The sequence below is a fragment of the Gallinula chloropus genome, assembly GCF_964237585.1.
Source record: "Gallinula chloropus genome assembly, chromosome: 30".
NCBI classification, from domain to species: Eukaryota; Metazoa; Chordata; class Aves; order Gruiformes; family Rallidae; genus Gallinula; species Gallinula chloropus.
In genome coordinates, this window is record NC_140115.1 from 825,968 (window position 1) to 843,810 (window position 17,843).

General features: G+C 50.0%; 2 protein-coding genes across 2 annotated transcripts; one reads left to right on the forward strand and one right to left on the reverse strand.

The window, feature by feature from the left end:
- LOC311202422 (olfactory receptor 14A16-like) lies at positions 1-927 on the forward strand (the record flags this gene model as incomplete). The annotated part of the gene is made up of 1 exon (XM_084277011.1): positions 1-927. The coding sequence occupies one exon, from the start codon at positions 1-3 to the stop codon at positions 925-927; it is 927 nt and encodes a 308-aa protein (XP_084133137.1).
- Positions 928-15,400: 14,473 nt separating this feature from the next.
- LOC311202423 (olfactory receptor 14C36-like) lies at positions 15,401-16,324 on the reverse strand (the record flags this gene model as incomplete). Its single annotated transcript, XM_084277012.1, has 1 exon — positions 15,401-16,324. The coding sequence occupies one exon, from the start codon at positions 16,322-16,324 to the stop codon at positions 15,401-15,403; it is 924 nt and encodes a 307-aa protein (XP_084133138.1).
- Between the last annotated feature and the right edge of the window lie 1,519 nt (positions 16,325-17,843).

A 17,843-nucleotide genomic window follows, 5' to 3' on the forward strand; every position in this document is an offset into this window, starting at 1 on the left:
ATGTCCAACAGCAGCAGCTCCATCAGCCAGTTCCTCCTCCTGTCCTTTGCAGACACACGGGAGCTGCAGCTCCTGCACTTCTGGCTCTTCCTGGGCATCTACCTGGCTGCTCTCCTGGGCAATGGCCTCATCATCATCACCATATCCTGTGACCACCACCTCCACACCCCCATGTACTTCTTCCTCCTCAACCTCGCTGTTACTGACCTTGGCTGCATCTCCACCACTGTTCCCAAATCCCTGGCCAATTCCTTGTGGGACACCAGGGCCATTTCCTACACAGGATGTGTGGCTCAGGTCTTTTTCTTTTTCTTTCTGCTCTCAACAGAGTTCTGTCTTCTCACTGTCATGGCCTATGACCGCTACGTTGCCATCTGCCACCCCCTGCACTACGGGACCCTCCAGGGCAGCAGAGCTTGTGTCCACATGGCAGCAGCTGCCTGGGGCACTGGGTTTCTCTATTCTGTGCTGCACACAGCCAATACGTTTTCCCTCCCCCTCTGCCATGGCAATGCTGTTGACCAGTTCTTCTGTGAAATCCCCCAGATCCTCAAGCTCTCCTGCTCAGATGCCTACCTCAGGGAAACTGGAGTCCTTGTGGTCGGTGCCTGTTTAGGCTTTGGGTGTTTTGTGTTCATTGTGGTGTCCTATGTGCAGATCTTCAGGGCTGTGCTGAGGATCCCCTCACAGCAGGGAAGGCACAAAGCCTTTTCCACCTGCCTCCCTCACCTGGCTGTGGTCTCCCTGTTTCTTAGCACTGCCATATTTGCCTACCTGAAGCCCCCCTCCATCTCCTCCCTTTCTTTGGACCTGTTAGTGTCATTCCTTTACTCGGTGTTTCCACCAGCAGTGAACCCCCTCATCTACAGCATGAGGAACCAGGAGCTCAAGGATGCTGTGTGGAAACTGATGACTGGATGTTTCTAAGCAACAAGGAACTGCTCATCTTCTTCTGCTTATCACTGACCATGTAACTCATATTAGGACCTGTCTCTATGTAGTATAGCTTTTAATTCCTGTATCTTTGTTTCCCTCTAGTTTATTTAAACTGGAATATGATGGTCCACATTCATCCCATTGCTGATACAGTATGACCCACACGCTGGGTATCGATGGGCTGTGCTCTCTTTGCATCACATCTGCCTGAAAAGTTGCACAAATTTTTCTTTCTTAAAATATCTCTTGACATTTATTAAATATTTATAAGAATATTTGCATTGCTTGAATCACTTGACTACTTGTCTGAAATGGCAATGCTTTCCCACCATGACAGAACAGGAATCTCCTTGAAGTGTAACAAACATAAAGTCACAGAATCTTTCACAAAGTCCAACCACAGCCTAACCCTGCCTAGTCCACCTCCAGACCATGTCATGAAGCACAACATCTGCACAACTTTGTAATACTTCCAGGGATGGTTACTCCACCACGTTCCTGGGCAGCCTGTTCCAATAGCTAAATACCCTTTCCATAAAGAAATTCTTCCTGATGTCTAACCTAAATCTCCCATAGTATAATTTCAAGCCATTCCCTGTCATCCTATTGCTTGTTACCTGAGATAAGAGGCCAACCTCCACCTCTCTATATCCTTCTTGCAGGTACTTGTAGAGGGTGATAAGGTCTCCCTCAGCATCCTGAAGACTATAACACTAAATGCCCAGCAATAGTTCCACAACAAAAGGTTTGAGGGCTGAAATATCTTGGGAGTCTGAAAACTCCCCAGGATGTCCAAAAGCAGTCCCACTAACCTTGAGGCTCAGAGCTTTTGTAGCTGAGGGAACGATCTTAATAGTGCCTGATGTCATTTTCAGTCTCTTCCAGCATCAAACTCAGACATCCCATTAGCAGCCCCAGTAATGTTGGAGCTGAGGACTGTCCTTGTCAAAGGGCACAGTCCTTACAAGTGCCTGACATAATCTGCCTGCTCCAGCAGCGTCAAGTTTCAAAAATGCAAAATGTCCAGCAAGAGCACCTAAACCTCCCCAGGTTGTGCACTGGGAGCACCAGTAAAGCTGACCCCCTTCACACGCTGCTTGGCCGTAGCAGGCAGCTGAGGAGAGAGATTTCATGGTTATTAAACTGTGTCATGTTGAACTGCTGTTTGTTGTCAGAGAAATCTGTCTGTGCCTGTGAGCACAGATGCTGCCAGGAAAAGTGTTGGGAGTCCCAGGAGGCCAGGGAGGGAACTGCTGGGCTTGGGGAAGGGCAAGGTTCTCCATGCAGGGTTGGGTCTAAGGAGACTGCTTTTCCTGCCTGCCCAGATCTCTTTAGGTGACCTCAGGACCAGCCCCCATTGCAGCATGCTGCTGAACGTTCTTCCATGATCTGAGATATGACAGAAACATTTTTCCTACGGAAAAATCCTGCATTGTGAAACTCCTTTGAAGTTTTCATCACTCAAATAAAACCTCTCCAATTAGTTGTACAAGGCTAATTTTTTTTTAAAGAAAATGACTTGAAGAGCCATGGTTGTGAGGGCTTTCTGGATGTTAATGAGCCCCATGGTGTGTTTTATTCTGAGTCCACAGACCTCAAGGTAGCAAGAGAAGAATGATGAAACCTCTCCAGATGTTTAGTCAGGACTAATGCCCAAAGTACCTTGAAGCATTTACAGGCCCCACCGACAGTCACTACTGACAAAGACTCCCCATGGGCTCGTTAGAGCAGACAACTTGAGGCCATGAGGACAAACCCAGGCAAAGCGCAAGCAGTTCTGATGCTGAGGACACCCTGGCTTGGTCTGATGAAGCAGAAATGCTAAGTGCTGACCCCCAGCCCCTGGGCAGGGAGATCCTGACCCTCACCTGTGTCTCAGGGGTCTTCCTTGGGATGTGGGGAGTGTGACACCAAGGGAAGGACAGGGATGTGACTCATGGAGGCCTACCCTGGGGTGGGTGCAAGGGGAAAACAATGCTCTGTGGCCATGAGGACAATGTGTCTCCTCTGAAGCCTCTGTGGCAGGGACATCAGCCACAGCTAAGGGGACAAAGACCTCATTAATATCAGGCCCTTTCATCCTGGCTGGCACCCTTGGCCATCTGCACCACAGCCCATCCCACACTGCCCCACACCTGTGCCTGTTTCCCTGTAGGCTGCAAGCACCCAGCACCTTTCCCAACCTTGATCTCACCCCATGATGTCCCTGCCTGTTCTGATGTCTCTCCATCCTCACCAGCTGTTCCCAGAGACACAAACCCACCAGCTCATCCACACTTCCTCTGAGTGACTTTTCGCATCACAGCACTGCCCTCACAGTGACATTTCTTTATCCTCACGTCCACTCTGACCTTCAAAGCTGCAGTTTCAGTGGATTTGATACCCTATGTGCTTTCCACGTACCACAGACAGGGCTTCCCTTAGCCTCCCCTCTCTCCGCCCTAAAGAAGCAATGGTCACTCAACCTCTCCACACAAGACCCCTCATTGTAACTTGGCATACTTTTACTGCCCACACGAGTGTTCCTCCCCATTTCTCCAGACTGGGGAGCCCCAGTCTGGAGACTGACTGGGTCTGACTGCTCCAGAAGTGGCCTCACCAGTGCTGCATCCAGATGGACAAGAAGGGCCCTTGTCTGTGTGGCCACGCTCCTCCTAGTGCAGCCCAATGTGCTCATGGCCAGATCCCTGTTCAGCACCTCTGACTGATATGGCTTCCCCCAGAATGACCAAATACTTCTTGTGCCCGGTTCTCCACCCATCATGTCTGAGCTGCGGGTGTTGTGCTGGAACCTTTGGTCATGGTTTCATCCCAGCTGAGGGCCGCGTACCACACAGCTACTCTCTCTCTTTAACAGGGTGTGGGGGTGGATTATTGCTGGGATGAAGGGAGAAAAAAGGAAACCAAAACCCCCAAAACATCGTGGGTTTGGATAAGAACAGTCTACTGGGCCAGCAGAGAGAGACTGACAACAACAACAGGACTTTGTAGCACAATATACAAACTGGGGCTGCACAATGCAGTTTCTCACCGAACCGCACAGCTCAGGGGGAACAGCTCAGAGCTGTCCTGAACCTGGACACTCCCCAAAACTCCATGTCCTGCATCTGCACGATACTCTCCCCTCCAGCCATCATCTGAGCATGACACAATTGAATGGAATACGCTCTTTGGCCAGTTTGGGTCACCTGGCTGTGTCCTGGCTGTGTCCCCGCCCAGCCCCCTGGGTGCAACTCGTGTTCTCGGAAACAGGGCAGCATAAAAAACTGAAAAGTCCCTGACTGCTTGGACACAACTCGACCATCCCTGTGTTATCAGCACTGCTCTCATCTGAACTCCCAAACACGGCATTACACCCCCTGCCAGAAAGAAAATCAACTCTATCCTGGCTGAAACCAGGCGACCTTTGCAGACAACAAGTGCAACACAACAGTGGGCTCACTCTTGTAATCATACAGTATGGATAATTCCTTGGGTCAGTTATGGTCAGCTGGGCCTGTTCTGTCCCCTTCCCGGCACTTGGGCACTCCCAGTTGACTCATTTCTGGAGCAAAATTAGTCCAAAGCCCTTGATGCTGTGCAAGCCCTGCTCAGCAAGGAACAAACACATTTAGTTAGACTTTTTTGCTTACAAATCCACCCCACAGAACTTTGGGGTCTGCAAACATGAGAATTAATTCCAGCCCAGACAAAATATGGTCAGGAGGAGAAGATGTCTTCTGGTTGGAAACCTTCTTGATCTTTCTGGTCTGGAAATCCCAGCGTTTGTCAATGTGAGTTTGAAGTGCAGCTCCATTTTGTTAACAGTGCACATGTGTGCATGCAGGTATCTCTCTAAATTGTGTTCCCTCTAACAAAATGACAGCAACTGGTGTTAAAGAACCTGGGACTCTGTGGCTGGACATTCAGCATGTTTGGAGGTCGATGAAGGTAGATGCCAAAAATGAAATCAGGCCTTTTTAGGACCATTCTCGTGGCTAGGAATGCCCTGAGCTCCAGGCTTACCAGTGCTCCTAGTGCAGTGCCTGGGGAGGATTCAGTCCCCACACCTTTTGCTTTGGTGCTATTGTGTTACATGAAGAAGTTTTGAATGTGGATGCAGGTAGATCTGTAAGTTGACATCAGGCCCTGTTAGTACTGTTCCCTGTCTGGGAATGCCCTGAGCCTCAAGGTTAATGGGGTTCCTCATGGGCTACCTGGGGGAGTTTCAGGCCAGGAACCTCTTTAATTCCTCACACCTTTGGTTGGGGAACTATTGCTCTACATTTAGAATATTTTAAGGGTGGTGCTGGTAGAGCTTGAAAATGACATCAGACTCTGTTAGGATCGTTCCCATGGCAAGAAATGCCCTGATCTCAAGGGTTACTGGGGCTACTCGCCTCTCACAGTGGAGGTTTCAGCCTACGAACATCTTTCATCCCTCAAATTTTATTTAGGAAGGAGTTATTGCTGGAGCTTTAGCTGTTTCGAAGCTGGATGGTAGCAGAGCCTGGAAATGACATCAAGAACTCTTAGGACTCTTCTCCTAGCAAGCAAATCTCTGAGCCCCAAGGTTACTAGGGCTGCTAGTTGGCTACCTGGGCATGTTCCATTCCAAGCAACTTTTTTCAACCCTCTCACTTTTTCTTTGGGAGATATTGGTGGACATTTAGCAGTTTAGAATTTGGACACTGGTAGAGCCAGAAAATGACATCAGGCACTGTCACCACCATTCCCTTCGTAAGGACTGACCTGAGTCCAAGTGTAGCTGGAGCTGATAGTGGGCTACCTAGTGGGGTTTCAAGGCAGGACAATCTCTCAGCCCTTGATTTTCTTTTGGGGGATTTGTTGCTGGACATTTTGCAGTTTCAAATCTGGACATTGTTAGAGCCCGAAAAATGATGTCAAGCACTGCCAGGAAGATTCTGTTGTCTATGAAAGCCGTGAGCCCTAAGGGTACTGGGGCTGCTTGTGGATTATCTCAGGAGCTTTCAACCCAGGAACATCTTTCATCCCTCAAAGCTTTTTTTAAGGATCTATTGCTGTTCGTTTAGCAGTTGGAAAGTGTATACTGGTAGAGCCCAAAAGTGACATCAGGCATTGTCAGGATTGTTCCCTTTCTAAGGAAAGCCCTGAGCCCCAAGGTTCCTGGTGCTGCTAGTGTGCTACCTGGGGAGGCTGTAGTCCAGACCCATCTTTCATCCCTCGCACGTTTTGTTTGGGAAATATTTCTGGATGTTCAGTGTGTTTGAAGGTGGACACTGGTAGAGTCCTAAAATGGCATCAGGTAATTTTAGGACCGTTCCCTTGGTACTCATGTACAAGGGTCAGGTTATAATGCTCACTCCCGGAGGAGAAACAGACAGACACTCTGTGGGCTGGGATGAGGACAGTTTACTGACAAAATCACGGTGAAGAAATGATAAAAGCACATCACAAACTACACTCACATCCAGTGATAACAGAGAGTACTTTACTGACCAAAGGATCACAAGGTACTGCACAGTGCAAGGACCAACCAAATGCCCCAGCCACATTCAGACTGTCCTTAAGGAACCCAGGATTGTCCCTCCCCAACCAGCCCCTTTTATGGGGGAGAGATGTCAGGTGGTGTGGAAAACAGCCTGGACTAACTCAGCTGAGCTGCGTTAACTCAGGTCACCTCTGGTAATTTAGCTCACCTCTGCTGGCTGCTTGGGGAGGTGAACTATTGTCTAGCCTGAAACAGGACTGCTGTGCATTTAATCTCCCCTATCTGTCACATATTTCTACCTGTCTAAAGTCAATTGACCATTGTTCCAACAGTGGATCTGCACACCAGCGCTTCTGGTTGCTCTCTAGATTTCCCTCCCCCTTCCCCTTCCCCTTGGACCATTCAGACACCTCTCAACCATCCAGCTGCTGCTCTGAGTTTCTGGGAGTTAAACCCTTGCCTTTCTGGCAGTTGTCTGACTCATTCTGTCTTTAGCCAGCTCTTGAGTTGTGGTGATTTCACAGTCTCCTTCCTCATTAGAACATCTCTCACCTGGTTAAGCTTTGTGGCAGGTGAACCTCACTGGTGGCAGATTGCACTTGGCATAGAGTGAGGAGTGTTTAATCTAATGGTGAATCTTGTCAGGTTTCTTTTGTTGGTGGGAAAATAACTCCCTCTGTGCTGCCTGTGTGCAGCCAGTTCTCTAAGGAAAGCAGGGGAGCTGGTACAGAGGGGCTGTAATGCCCCACTGTGGAGTGCAGCAGAGAGACCTGATGTGAGGACAAGGGATGCAAGTCCCAGTTGGCTGGTGAGAGTCATGGTGGGCTTGTGGAGATGTGCAGCAAGGTTGTCCCCACTGCCTCAAGGGACCCTTTTTCAGAGCAGTCCAGACCACCTTAGGAGGCACCCTGGATCAATCTCAGTCAGAGGTTGTCACCTCTCCTCTACAGTGAAAATAATAACCTACACCCTTAAAAAGAAATCAATTTTACTCTGAGCTCCCTTTGAAACAGCTTCAAAGGTCTGTCCATCTCTTGAAGACTTGAAGATAATTACATCAAGAGACATAGCTCATTAGGGCTTGCTTTGTATTTTTAATGAGCCCTGGGGTGCATTTGTTGCTGAGTCCTTGATGCTCAGGTACTGAGAGGAAATTACACAACAAACTCCATGTCAAAAGCAGAAGCCAAAGTACCTGAAGTATTAATGAGTCCCGCTGAGAGCCATTGCTGGCTGAGCCTCCCCAGGGACTCGTTAGAACAGGTAATTGGAGGCCATGTTGGCTGGTAGGCAAAGGCAATGTACTAGCAGCTGAGATGCTGAGCAAGCCCTGGGTTGGTTTGATGAAGCAGAAAGGCCAAGCCCTGACCCCCCAGCCCAGGGAAGACAGGTCCTGTCCCTCAAGCATTGCTCAGGCTCTTCCTGGGGCAGCATGCGGTGTTGGTCCAAAGTCCAGCTAGAAATTCATCTGGCCTTCATTTAAATAAAAGAAAGAGCAGGGAGACCCTCCATCCCCTATCAGATTCAGGAGGAAACATTGTGGAATGATGAGGCCAAGGCTGAGGTGCTTAATGAAATCTTTGCCACTGTCTTTAGTAATAGGAGCAGTTGTACAGAGAGAATCCAATTCCCTGAGCAAGGAGACAGGGACAGGGAGCAGAATGAGCCCACCTCAATCCAGGAGGAGATGGTCCTGCTGCACCACAGAGATGTGCAGAGATCTGAGGGGCTGAATGGGATGCAGCCAAGGGTGCTGAAAGAGCTGGCAAGGGGGGTTCACCAAGCCACTTTCCATCAGTCCTGGCTGACTGGAGAGGTACCAGCAGACTGGAAATCAGTCAATGTAATTCCCAATATATGAAGGCACAGAAGAATGATCAGGGAAATTACACGTCTGATAGTTTAACTTCAGTCCCAGAGAAGCTGGTGGAGCAGATCATCCTGAGCAGCATTAACCAGTTCATGAAGAACCCCCAGGTGATCAGGCCCAGTCAGCTTGGGTTCATAAGGGCAGGTCCTGTTTGACCCACTGAATCTCCCTGTATGACAGGATGACCTGCTTCTTGGACAAGGGAAGGGCTCTGCATGTTGTCTACCTTGACTTTAGCAAGAACTTAGACACAGTTTTCCACCACCTTCTCCTAGAGAAGCTCACTGCTTGTGGCTTGGAAACTGTGGTGCTTCAGCCCCAAACAATGGCTCAGCACCACATGCTGCTCGCTCACTCCCGGAGGAGAAACAGACAGAGCCTCTGAGGGCTGGGATAAGGACAGTTTACTGACAAAAGCACCATAAAATGTAAACAATATCAGCCCCAATTGCAGTCACACCCAGTGATAGCACAGAGAGTGCCTTACAAACCCAACAATAACAGAGTGCTGCACCATGCCATGACCACCCCTCCCCAACCAGCCCCTTGGATGGGGATGTGATGTCAGGTGGTGTGGAAAACAGCCCAGGTAAACTCAGCTCAGCTGTGCTGGCTTCTTGGGGAGGAGAACTATGGCCTGTTCAGTACCAGGAAATTATCCACCCCTGTTTCAACACCAGGGGTGCTACATTTTCAGAGTATTTGGGAGGTTCATAACATCATTTTCTATTTAGAGCATCTGCCATGGACCACCATCCAGGCATCAGTATAGAGCTACATATGTGGCCTTTTTTCTCCTTTGGCAATGTCTAAAGCCAGCTGGATGGCTTTCACCTCTGCAAACTGTGTGGATTTGCCTTCTCCATAGGCAGCTTCTGCAACTAGTCATGTGGGACTCCATACAGCAGCCTTCCACCTCTGATGTTTACCAGCAATGCCACAGGACCCATCAGTGAACAGGGCATATTTTCTCTCATTTTCTGGCAGATCACTGTACAGTGAGGCCTCTTTAGCACGTGTCACCTGTTCCTCTGGTGATTTTCCACAGTCTTTGCCTTCTGGCCAGTCTGTGATCACTTCCAGGGTTCCTGCGTGATTGGGGTTTCCTATTCCAGCCCACTGTGTGATAAGTGTGACCCACTTGCTCCACGTAGCATCAGTGGCATGGTGTGTAGAAGGGGCCTTCCCTTTGAACATCCAGCCCAGCACGGGCAGTCGGGGTGCCAGGAGGAGCTGGGCTTCATTCCAAATCACTTCTGAAGTGGCTCGAACCCCTTCACAGGTAGCCAGTATTTCCTTTTCTGTTAGAGTGTCTAGATCGTCTGTAGCCCCGACTCCAAAACCCCAGAGACTGACCTTGAGCCTCCCCTGGTGCTTTCTGCCAGAGTCTCCAGGTAGGGTCATTCTCCCAGGCTGACCCGTAGAACACATTTTTTACATCTGGCCCAGTCTGGACAGGCCCAAGGGCCACTGCATGGACTATCTCCTGTTTGATCTCTTCAAAGGCTTCTCACTGCTCATTAGAAATCGTTCTCTTACCAGGTTACACAGCAGAGAGGGCTGACAGTGAGACTGTGGTTTGGGATATGCAATCTCCAGAACCCCACAGTGCCTAGGAAAGCTTGTGTATCCTTTGTGTTGGTTGATGGAGACATAGCTGAAATTGTATTGATAACATCCACTGGGATCTGATGACACCCATCCTGCTATTTTATTCCTAAAAAGTGGATTCCTTAAGCAGGTCCTTTGCCCTTACTTTGTTTGATGGCAAAACCAGCTTTAGCAGAATTCAGATCATTTTCTTCTCTTTCTCAAAAAATTCCTCTGCTGTGTTGTCCCATGCCATGACATCATCAGTATACTGTAGGTGCTCTGCGGCTTCATCCAGCTCTAATGCAGACTGGATCAGTCCATGGCAGATGGTGGGGCTGTGTTTCCAACCCTGGGGCAGTCGATCTCAGGTGTACTGGATTCTCTTCCAACTGAAAGCAAACTGTGGCCTGTATTCTGCTGCCAAAGGAGCAGAGAAAACAACATTTGCAATGTCGATTGTGGTGTAGCACTTGGCTGCTTTTGACTCCAGTTCATACTGGAGTTCCAGCAGGTCTGGCACTGCAGCACTCAGAGGCAGCGTGACCTCATTCAGGGCACGATAGTTCAGCCTCAGCCTCCACTCTGCACTGGGCTTCTGCACTGGCCAGATTGCACTGTTGAAGGGTGAGTGGCTTCTACCAATCACTCCCTGACTCTCCAGTTGATGATCAGTTTCTGAATGGGAATCAGGGAGTCTTTGTTGGGTGTGGTATTGTTGCCTGTCCACCATCATGGCAGCAACTGGTAGTCATTGTTCTTCAACCTTTAGCAGCCCCACAACAGCAGGGTCTTCTGACAGTCCAGGCAGAAGAGACACTTGTTCAATGTCTTCTGTCTCTGAGGCAGCTATTGCAAAAGCCCACTGGTACCCTTTTGGGTCTTTGAAGTGCCCTCTCCAGAGGAAGTCTATGCCCAGTATGCAGAGAGCGGCAAATCATCAGGATCACACTAAATCATCTCTCATATGGCTAATCCCCTCAGATATCTCTCTCCATGGGCATCCACTGGTCTGGCCAATACACAGCATCTTCAATGAACTGGTACTGTGCCCTTACACTTGATCGAAGTCACTTTCAGAGGCTGAGAGCTTGAGACTTCCTTCCAATTGCCTTGTTACTGCCTCCTTCTCTGGACAGGGATCCCAGCTGCTTGGCCTCCCTGCCTTCTCCCTGCTGCGTGCCCCATTGTCCCAGCATGGGAGTAGCCAGGTGATGATGTGCTCCCCTGGAAGGTGGCTGAAGTCTTTTCTCATGTGTCTCAGCTCAAGGAGAAGGATCAGGTTATAACCTCTGGTATTGCCTCTTCAGGGCCTTGCAATGGTCCCAGTTCATCAGCATCTCTCCCGATGAGGACTGATTTCTCCATGTATTTCTTCTTCTGGATAGAGGTGACTGACAGGTGTACTGGTTGGCTGTCTGGATCAGCTCTGGGCTTGGCCTCTGAGGTTTGAGTACCCATGGTGCTTGTTGGAGAGACTGCAGGAGCTGCACTCTCTGAGGCACGGGTAGCTCCAGTGCCTGTTGTAAGGGTTCTTTCTGGCTCAGCTGTGGTGGTGGTTTCTGAGGCCTGGGCAGCCACAGTGCCTCTGGATCTGTTTTTCTTGTCTAGGTATTTTTTCATGCCCTCCCACACCCCATGCCACCCCTGACCCTTCAGCCCAGGGAAGACCTCTTGGCAATATTCTTGGAACAGTTGTTGGTAACACATAGGTCCAGACAGACATTCAGGAGAGAGAGCAAGACACATATGCTGGTCTGAACATCCCAGGGATAGTCAACGTTCTCAACAGATGCTGTAAAAAGCCTAAAGGGAAAAGGGGAGGAGAAAGCACCCCTCACCTCATCCTCTACTGTTATCACAACCCTTCAGGCCCCACCTTGGACTCCAAAAAGGGCTGTTGTGGTTCAGCTCCAACCAGTGGCTGAGCAGCACATGCCGCTCACTCACTCCCACAGGAGAAACAGACAGAGCCTCCATGGGCTGGCCTAATGACAGTTTACTGACCAAATCACCATGAAAGGCGAGTAGCCCACAGTGAATTTCACTTATACCCAGTTATGACCCAGTAACTGCACAGCATGATGACCAACCCGATGACTCGGCTGCACTTTGACTGCCCTGGAGGCACCAGGAGTGCCCCTCCCCAACAAGCCCCTTTTCTGCAGGAGTGATGTCAAGTGGTGTGGCAAACAGCCTGGGCTAACTCAGCTCACCTGTGCTGCCTGCCTGGGGAGGTTAATTCTGCCCTGGCAAGATCCAGGACAGATGGAATGGGATTGGGATGGGGATGGGATTGGGATGGGGATGGGATTGGGATGATGTAGCCAAGGCACCCATTGCACAGATGGTGTGTCAGTTTGCCAGGGTTGTTTGCCTGTGCAGCTGTAAAGTCACAGGCTGTAGGAGGTGATAACTGCCCTATGACCTGCTCAAATCTTTCCACAAACCCTACCAGCCGGGGACTGGCTGCTGAGGGAGGAGGAAATGTTAGAGAGACTATAACAATGATCATTAAACTGCTGCCCAGAGGAGCAGACAGGAAGATGCCAAGGAAGAGGCAGAACGGCAGGAGCTGCAGCTCCCATGGGTTCTGCAAAGGCCAGGAGGAGGAACTGGCTATTGGAGCTGCTGTTGGACATGTGGTGCTTCTGGGTATGGATGTTTCTAACTGTTACCATCTGGTGTCTTTTCATTTGGCCAAAGGAATTCCCCACCAGGCTCAAAAATGCTCCTCATCCCAGGCAGCATTGCTCTATTGGACCTTGAACACACTCATGTCTCTTGGACCACCTCTGGCCCTTCAGCTGACAACAGGGGTTGGTGTCCGAGCAACTCTCTCCTGGCCTTCATACTCAGTAATTGCCATGGGCACTGGGACCAGCAGGTCCCAGGCAGCCATGCTCCTTAACCTTTGCAGGGGGTCAGAGACCCCTGCCTGTCCTTGCCTGGGGGTCCTGTCTCATGCAAAGACAATGAAAGGTGATTGTCCTGCCCAGCTCTGGTTTGATCAGGAGAAAGGACTCTGCTGGACACAAGGATTTCTCCCCAGCCAGGGGAGGGAAAGTCAATGAGAACTTCAGTTTCTTTCCAAGAAGGTTCCCTGGAGCTCTAGGGAGGAGTCCAGAGGGGATGGAGAATATGATGTCTTCACCTGCTCCTCTTCTGTGAGCTGGGCTCCTGGGATGAATAGAGGGAGCTCAGAAATATTGCAGTGCTGCAGAGAGACAGCTCTGCCCAGGAGAAAGACTGATTGCTTGGACACAACTAGCAACTAACACTGCTCCCTATTATCAGCAGTGTTCTCATCTTAACACCCACACATGACACCACACTGGCTGCTAGAAAGAAAGTCAAATGTATTGCTCCCAAAATTAGGCCGCCTTTGTAGACAACATGTGCAACACAATTCTGGGGTCACTCCTGTGCCCTTTCAGGCACTAGTGCACTCCTAGTTGACTCATTTCTGGAGCAGAACTAGAAAAAAGGCCTTCATGCTGTGCAAGCATTGCTCAGCAAGGAACAAACATGTTTATGCAGACTTTATGACTTACAAATCCAAACACCAGAACTATGGGGGCCACCAACATGAGAATTAATTCCAGCCGCAGAGAAAATACGGGCAGGAGGAGAAGATCTCTTCTGCTTGGAAATCTTCCTGATGTTCCTGGTCATCAAATCCCAGAATTTCTCAAGATCTCTCTGAAGGGAATCTCCATTTTACTAATGGTTCACATGTGCTTGCAGATGGGTCTCTAACTTACGGTGCTTTTAACAAAATGCCAGCAATAGGTGCTAAAGAACCTGGGACTCTACTGCTGGACATCCAGCATGTTCGAGAGTGGATGATGGTAGAGCCTGAAAATGACATTTTTAGGACTGTTCCTGTGGCTAGGAATGCCCTGAGCCCCAAGGTTAATGGGGCTGTTAGTGGGATACCTGGGGAGGTTTCAGGCCAGAAACCTTTTTCCACCCTTGCACCTTTTGCCATGGAGCTGGTGCTGGACATTGAGCAGTTTCAAAGGTGGACACTGTTAAAGCTGGAAAATTACATTGGGCAGAGTTACATCCACTCCCATGGCTAAAAAAGCCCTGACCCCCATGTTCCTGGAGCTGCTAGTGGGATACCAGGGGATATGTAAGGCCATGAACATCTTTCATGTATTGCTGTGCATTTAGCAGGTTCAAAGGTGGACTCTGGTATAGCCAGAAATTACATCAAGCAAAGTTATGACCCTTCTTTTGTCTCTGAACACTCTGAGCCCTAAGGTACTGGGGCTGCCAGTGATCTACCTAGGCAGGTTTCATGCCAGGAGAATCTTTCATCCCTCACACTTTTGTTAGGGATCTCTTGCTGTTCGTTTAGCAGTTTGAAGGTGTATGCTGGTAGAGCCCCAAAATGACATCAGACTGTTCCCTTTCTAAAGAAAACCTTGAGTCCCGGGGCTACGGGGGCTGCTAGTGGGATACCCAGGCAGGTTGAAGGTCAGAAACATCTTTCACACCTCAAACTTTGTCTTTGGGAATTATAGCTGGACTTTTTATGTTTTCAACGGTGGACACTGTTAGAGCTGGAAAAAGACAACAGGCAAATTTCATACCATTGCATTGTCTATGAAAACCCTGTGCCCCATGGTTACTGGGGCTGCTAGTGGGCTACAAGGAGAGTTTTCAGATTTTTATGCCCTTGCATGTTATGTTTGAGGCTACTGCCTTACATTTAGTGTGTCATGTTGGATGCTGGGAGAGCCTGTAAATGTCCACAGGCACAGTTAGGAAAGGTAAGCCCTGAGCCCTAAACCTGCTTGGGCTGCTAGTGAGCTACCTAGATAGGTTTCAGGCCAGGAACATCTTCCAGCACTCAAATCTGCTTTGCAGCCCTACTATACATTTAGCACTTCCTAAGGTGGACACTGGTTGAGCCTGAAAATGATAACAGGAGCTTTTAGGATCATTCCACTGTGTAGGAACCACAGAATCACAGAGCCACAGCATGATCAACGCTGGACTCTTTCAAGGAGTTTCCTGTCATTCGTGAACTGAGAAGCCCAGAACTAGACACAACATTCCAGGTGCGTTCTCACCTGGGCAAGGAGGAGAAAGGCTTCTCTTGACCTACTGAACACACCCCTTCTAATACACCCCAGGGTGCCATTGGCCTTCATAGCCAGGAGGGCACATTGCTGGCTCATGCTCATCCTGCAGCATATGAAGGGGGTCAGCTTTCAGAGGAGATTCTCTCCAAACCAACTTTTGTTCAGATAGATAGAAAGGTCACTTAACAACACACTGAACTTCCAAGAGAACTGTTTAGTAGACATCTGAAAGATGGGAAGTTTTCCAAGTCTCGGAAGACACTGGAGAGCTGAGCAGCATCGAAATGACCAAAGCGCAAGCAGAGGTGGAAATCTGCTGAGAAAGGTGAAGTGCCTACATGTATCTAGGCTACTGAGAAGACTAAACAACCAGCAAAATTCGTATTTTGGATTTTCGTATTACAGATTAGTCCTAATGTGAGTTCCATGGCCAGTGATATGCCAAAGATGAGCTGCTTAGAAACATCCAGTCATCAGTTTCCACATGGCATCCTTCAGCTCCTGGTTCCTCATGCTGTAGATGAGGGGGTTCACTGCTGGTGGAAACACTGAGTAAAGAAATGATGCTAACAGGTCCAGAAATAGGGAGGAGATGGAGGGGGGCTTCAGGTAGGCAAAGGCGGCAGTGCTAAGGAACAAGGAGACCACAGTGAGGTGAGGGAGGCAGGTGGAAAAGGCTTTGTGCTGTCCCTGCTCCGAGGGGATCCTCAGCACAGCCCTGAAGATCTGCACATAGGACACCACGATGAACACAAAACACCCAAAACCAAAACAGGCACCAACCACAATGAGTCCAGTTTCCCTGAGGTAGGCATCTGAGCAGGCGAGCTTGAGGATCTGGGGGATTTCACAGAAGAACTGGTCAAGGGCATTGCCCTTGCAGAGGGGAAGTGAAAATGTATTGGCTGTGTGCAGCACAGAATAGAGAAACCCACTGCCCCAGGCAGCTGCTGCCATGTGGACACAAGCTCTGCTGCCCAGGAGGGTCCCGTAGTGCAGGGGGTGGCAGATGGCAACGTAGCGGTCATAGGCCATGACAGTGAGAAGAAAGAGCTCTGTTGAGATCAAACATACAAAGAAAGAGAGTTGAGCCACACATCCTGTGTAGGAAATGGCCCTGGTGTCCCACAAGGAATTGGCCATGGCATTGGGAACAGTGGTGGAGATGTAGCCAAGGTCAACAATAGAGAGGTTGAGGAGGAAGAAGTACATGGGGGTGTGGAGGTGGTGGTCACAGGCTATGGTGATGATGATGAGACAATTTCCAAGAAAAGCAGCCAGGTAGATGCCCAGGAAGAGGCAGAAGTGCAGCACCTGCAGCTCTCGTGTGTCTGCAAAGGCCAGGAGGAGGAACTGGCTGATGGAGCTGCTGTTGGACATCTGCTGGGATCAAGTGTGGAGACCTGTCCAAGGAGGAAAAGCCGCAGTGTGAAAAATTAGGGAACACTTCTCGGATGAAAACATCTTCCAACTCTTAGGGAACACCCTCAGATTGACTCTCTGTATTCAGGAGGACTTTTGGCAGGGCCCTTTTGGGAGGTCTGCAATGTGCTGGCTTGAGCGTGCCACTGCTGAGAGGAGGGTTGGCTGTGGGCTCTGGAGAACTCAGTCCTGCCTCGCAGCAGTAAGGATACAGAAGTATGGCCTGAACTCAGACTAAATCCCCTGTGGATAGGAAGGAGCTGAGGAGGGTTTCTCCTGCCAGAACTCCCTGACATTGCTGCTGCAGTGCCAGTGAAACCTTCCCCTGAGTGCAGAGTGGGGAGAGCTGCTCTGTCCATCAGCCCTGCTCTCAGCTGCCCTGTGCTGGACGCTCTGTGATCACACCCTGGTGTTCCCTGCAGAAGAAACTGGACCCCACAGAGAGCTGAGGAATCCAGTCTCACAGGGCAGAGCTCCAAAACCCTCCTGCAGTCTCATCCCACCTAAGGAGAATCTCAGATCCCCTCTCCCAGCCAGGGACACACAGGGCTCAGTGCAGCTGCCCACACACAGGTGATGAGTGGCATTGCCACAGCCTCTGTGCTGAGATGTCTCCTGCATGGGGCTCCTCTCTGGGGCACAAAAGTCCCTGGGAGAGCGATGCCATTGTGGGAGGCAGCCTGCATCCCAGCAAGAGCTGCCTGGAAATCCTCAGTCCTAAAGATGGGGGTCCTGAAGTGAGGGTCAGCTCAGTGCCAGCCCCACCAATGGACGTGCTCAAAGCCCCAGGTAATGGTGGGACAAAGGCAGCAAGGACAGGAGGGGATACAGCAGGAAATGCTGCAGCAAAAGCTTTAGGGTCAGGAACAGACAGACAGGCACTCAGGGGTTTCTCCTCACTGCTGGTTTGGCTGCCAAGAAAAGACTCAGCTTGAAACCCAGTAACTCTGGCTGCAGAGTCTGTGCTGCGTGGCAGAAACCAGGGGGTGGGTGTCGGAAAGTGTCAGGGAGGTCCCAAATCCCCACTGCCAGGGCATTTCTGGGAGAAGCTCCTCCCTGCCTGACAGTGTCTCTGCTGCCTGGAGCTGTCCCTGCAGATCCTTCTCTTTGCCCATCTCACCTCCTGCTCTGTGCTCACAGACCTCATCCAACCTGCCCTGCGCTCAGCTCTGCTCTGGAGACCCCTCCTGGCATCAGGGCACTGCCCCAGGGAACCTCTGTGTGTGCAGGGCTCAGCCCAGGCTCCAACATCTTCATGAGAATCAAGTTTTCACTGTATATTCTCAAGGGGAGAAATAAGTTCTCATCTACCACACTCAGCACAGCCCACAGGAGAGGAAAAGTCAAAGCAAAGACTCTGCCTTTGGAGAAATATTCTCTTTGGCATTTCTCAAGGATCAGCTCTGGCTGGGAGCAAAGCTGACCCAGGCAGCACTTTCTTACAGCAGAGGGACCTTACGTTGCCCTTCCCTGGGTC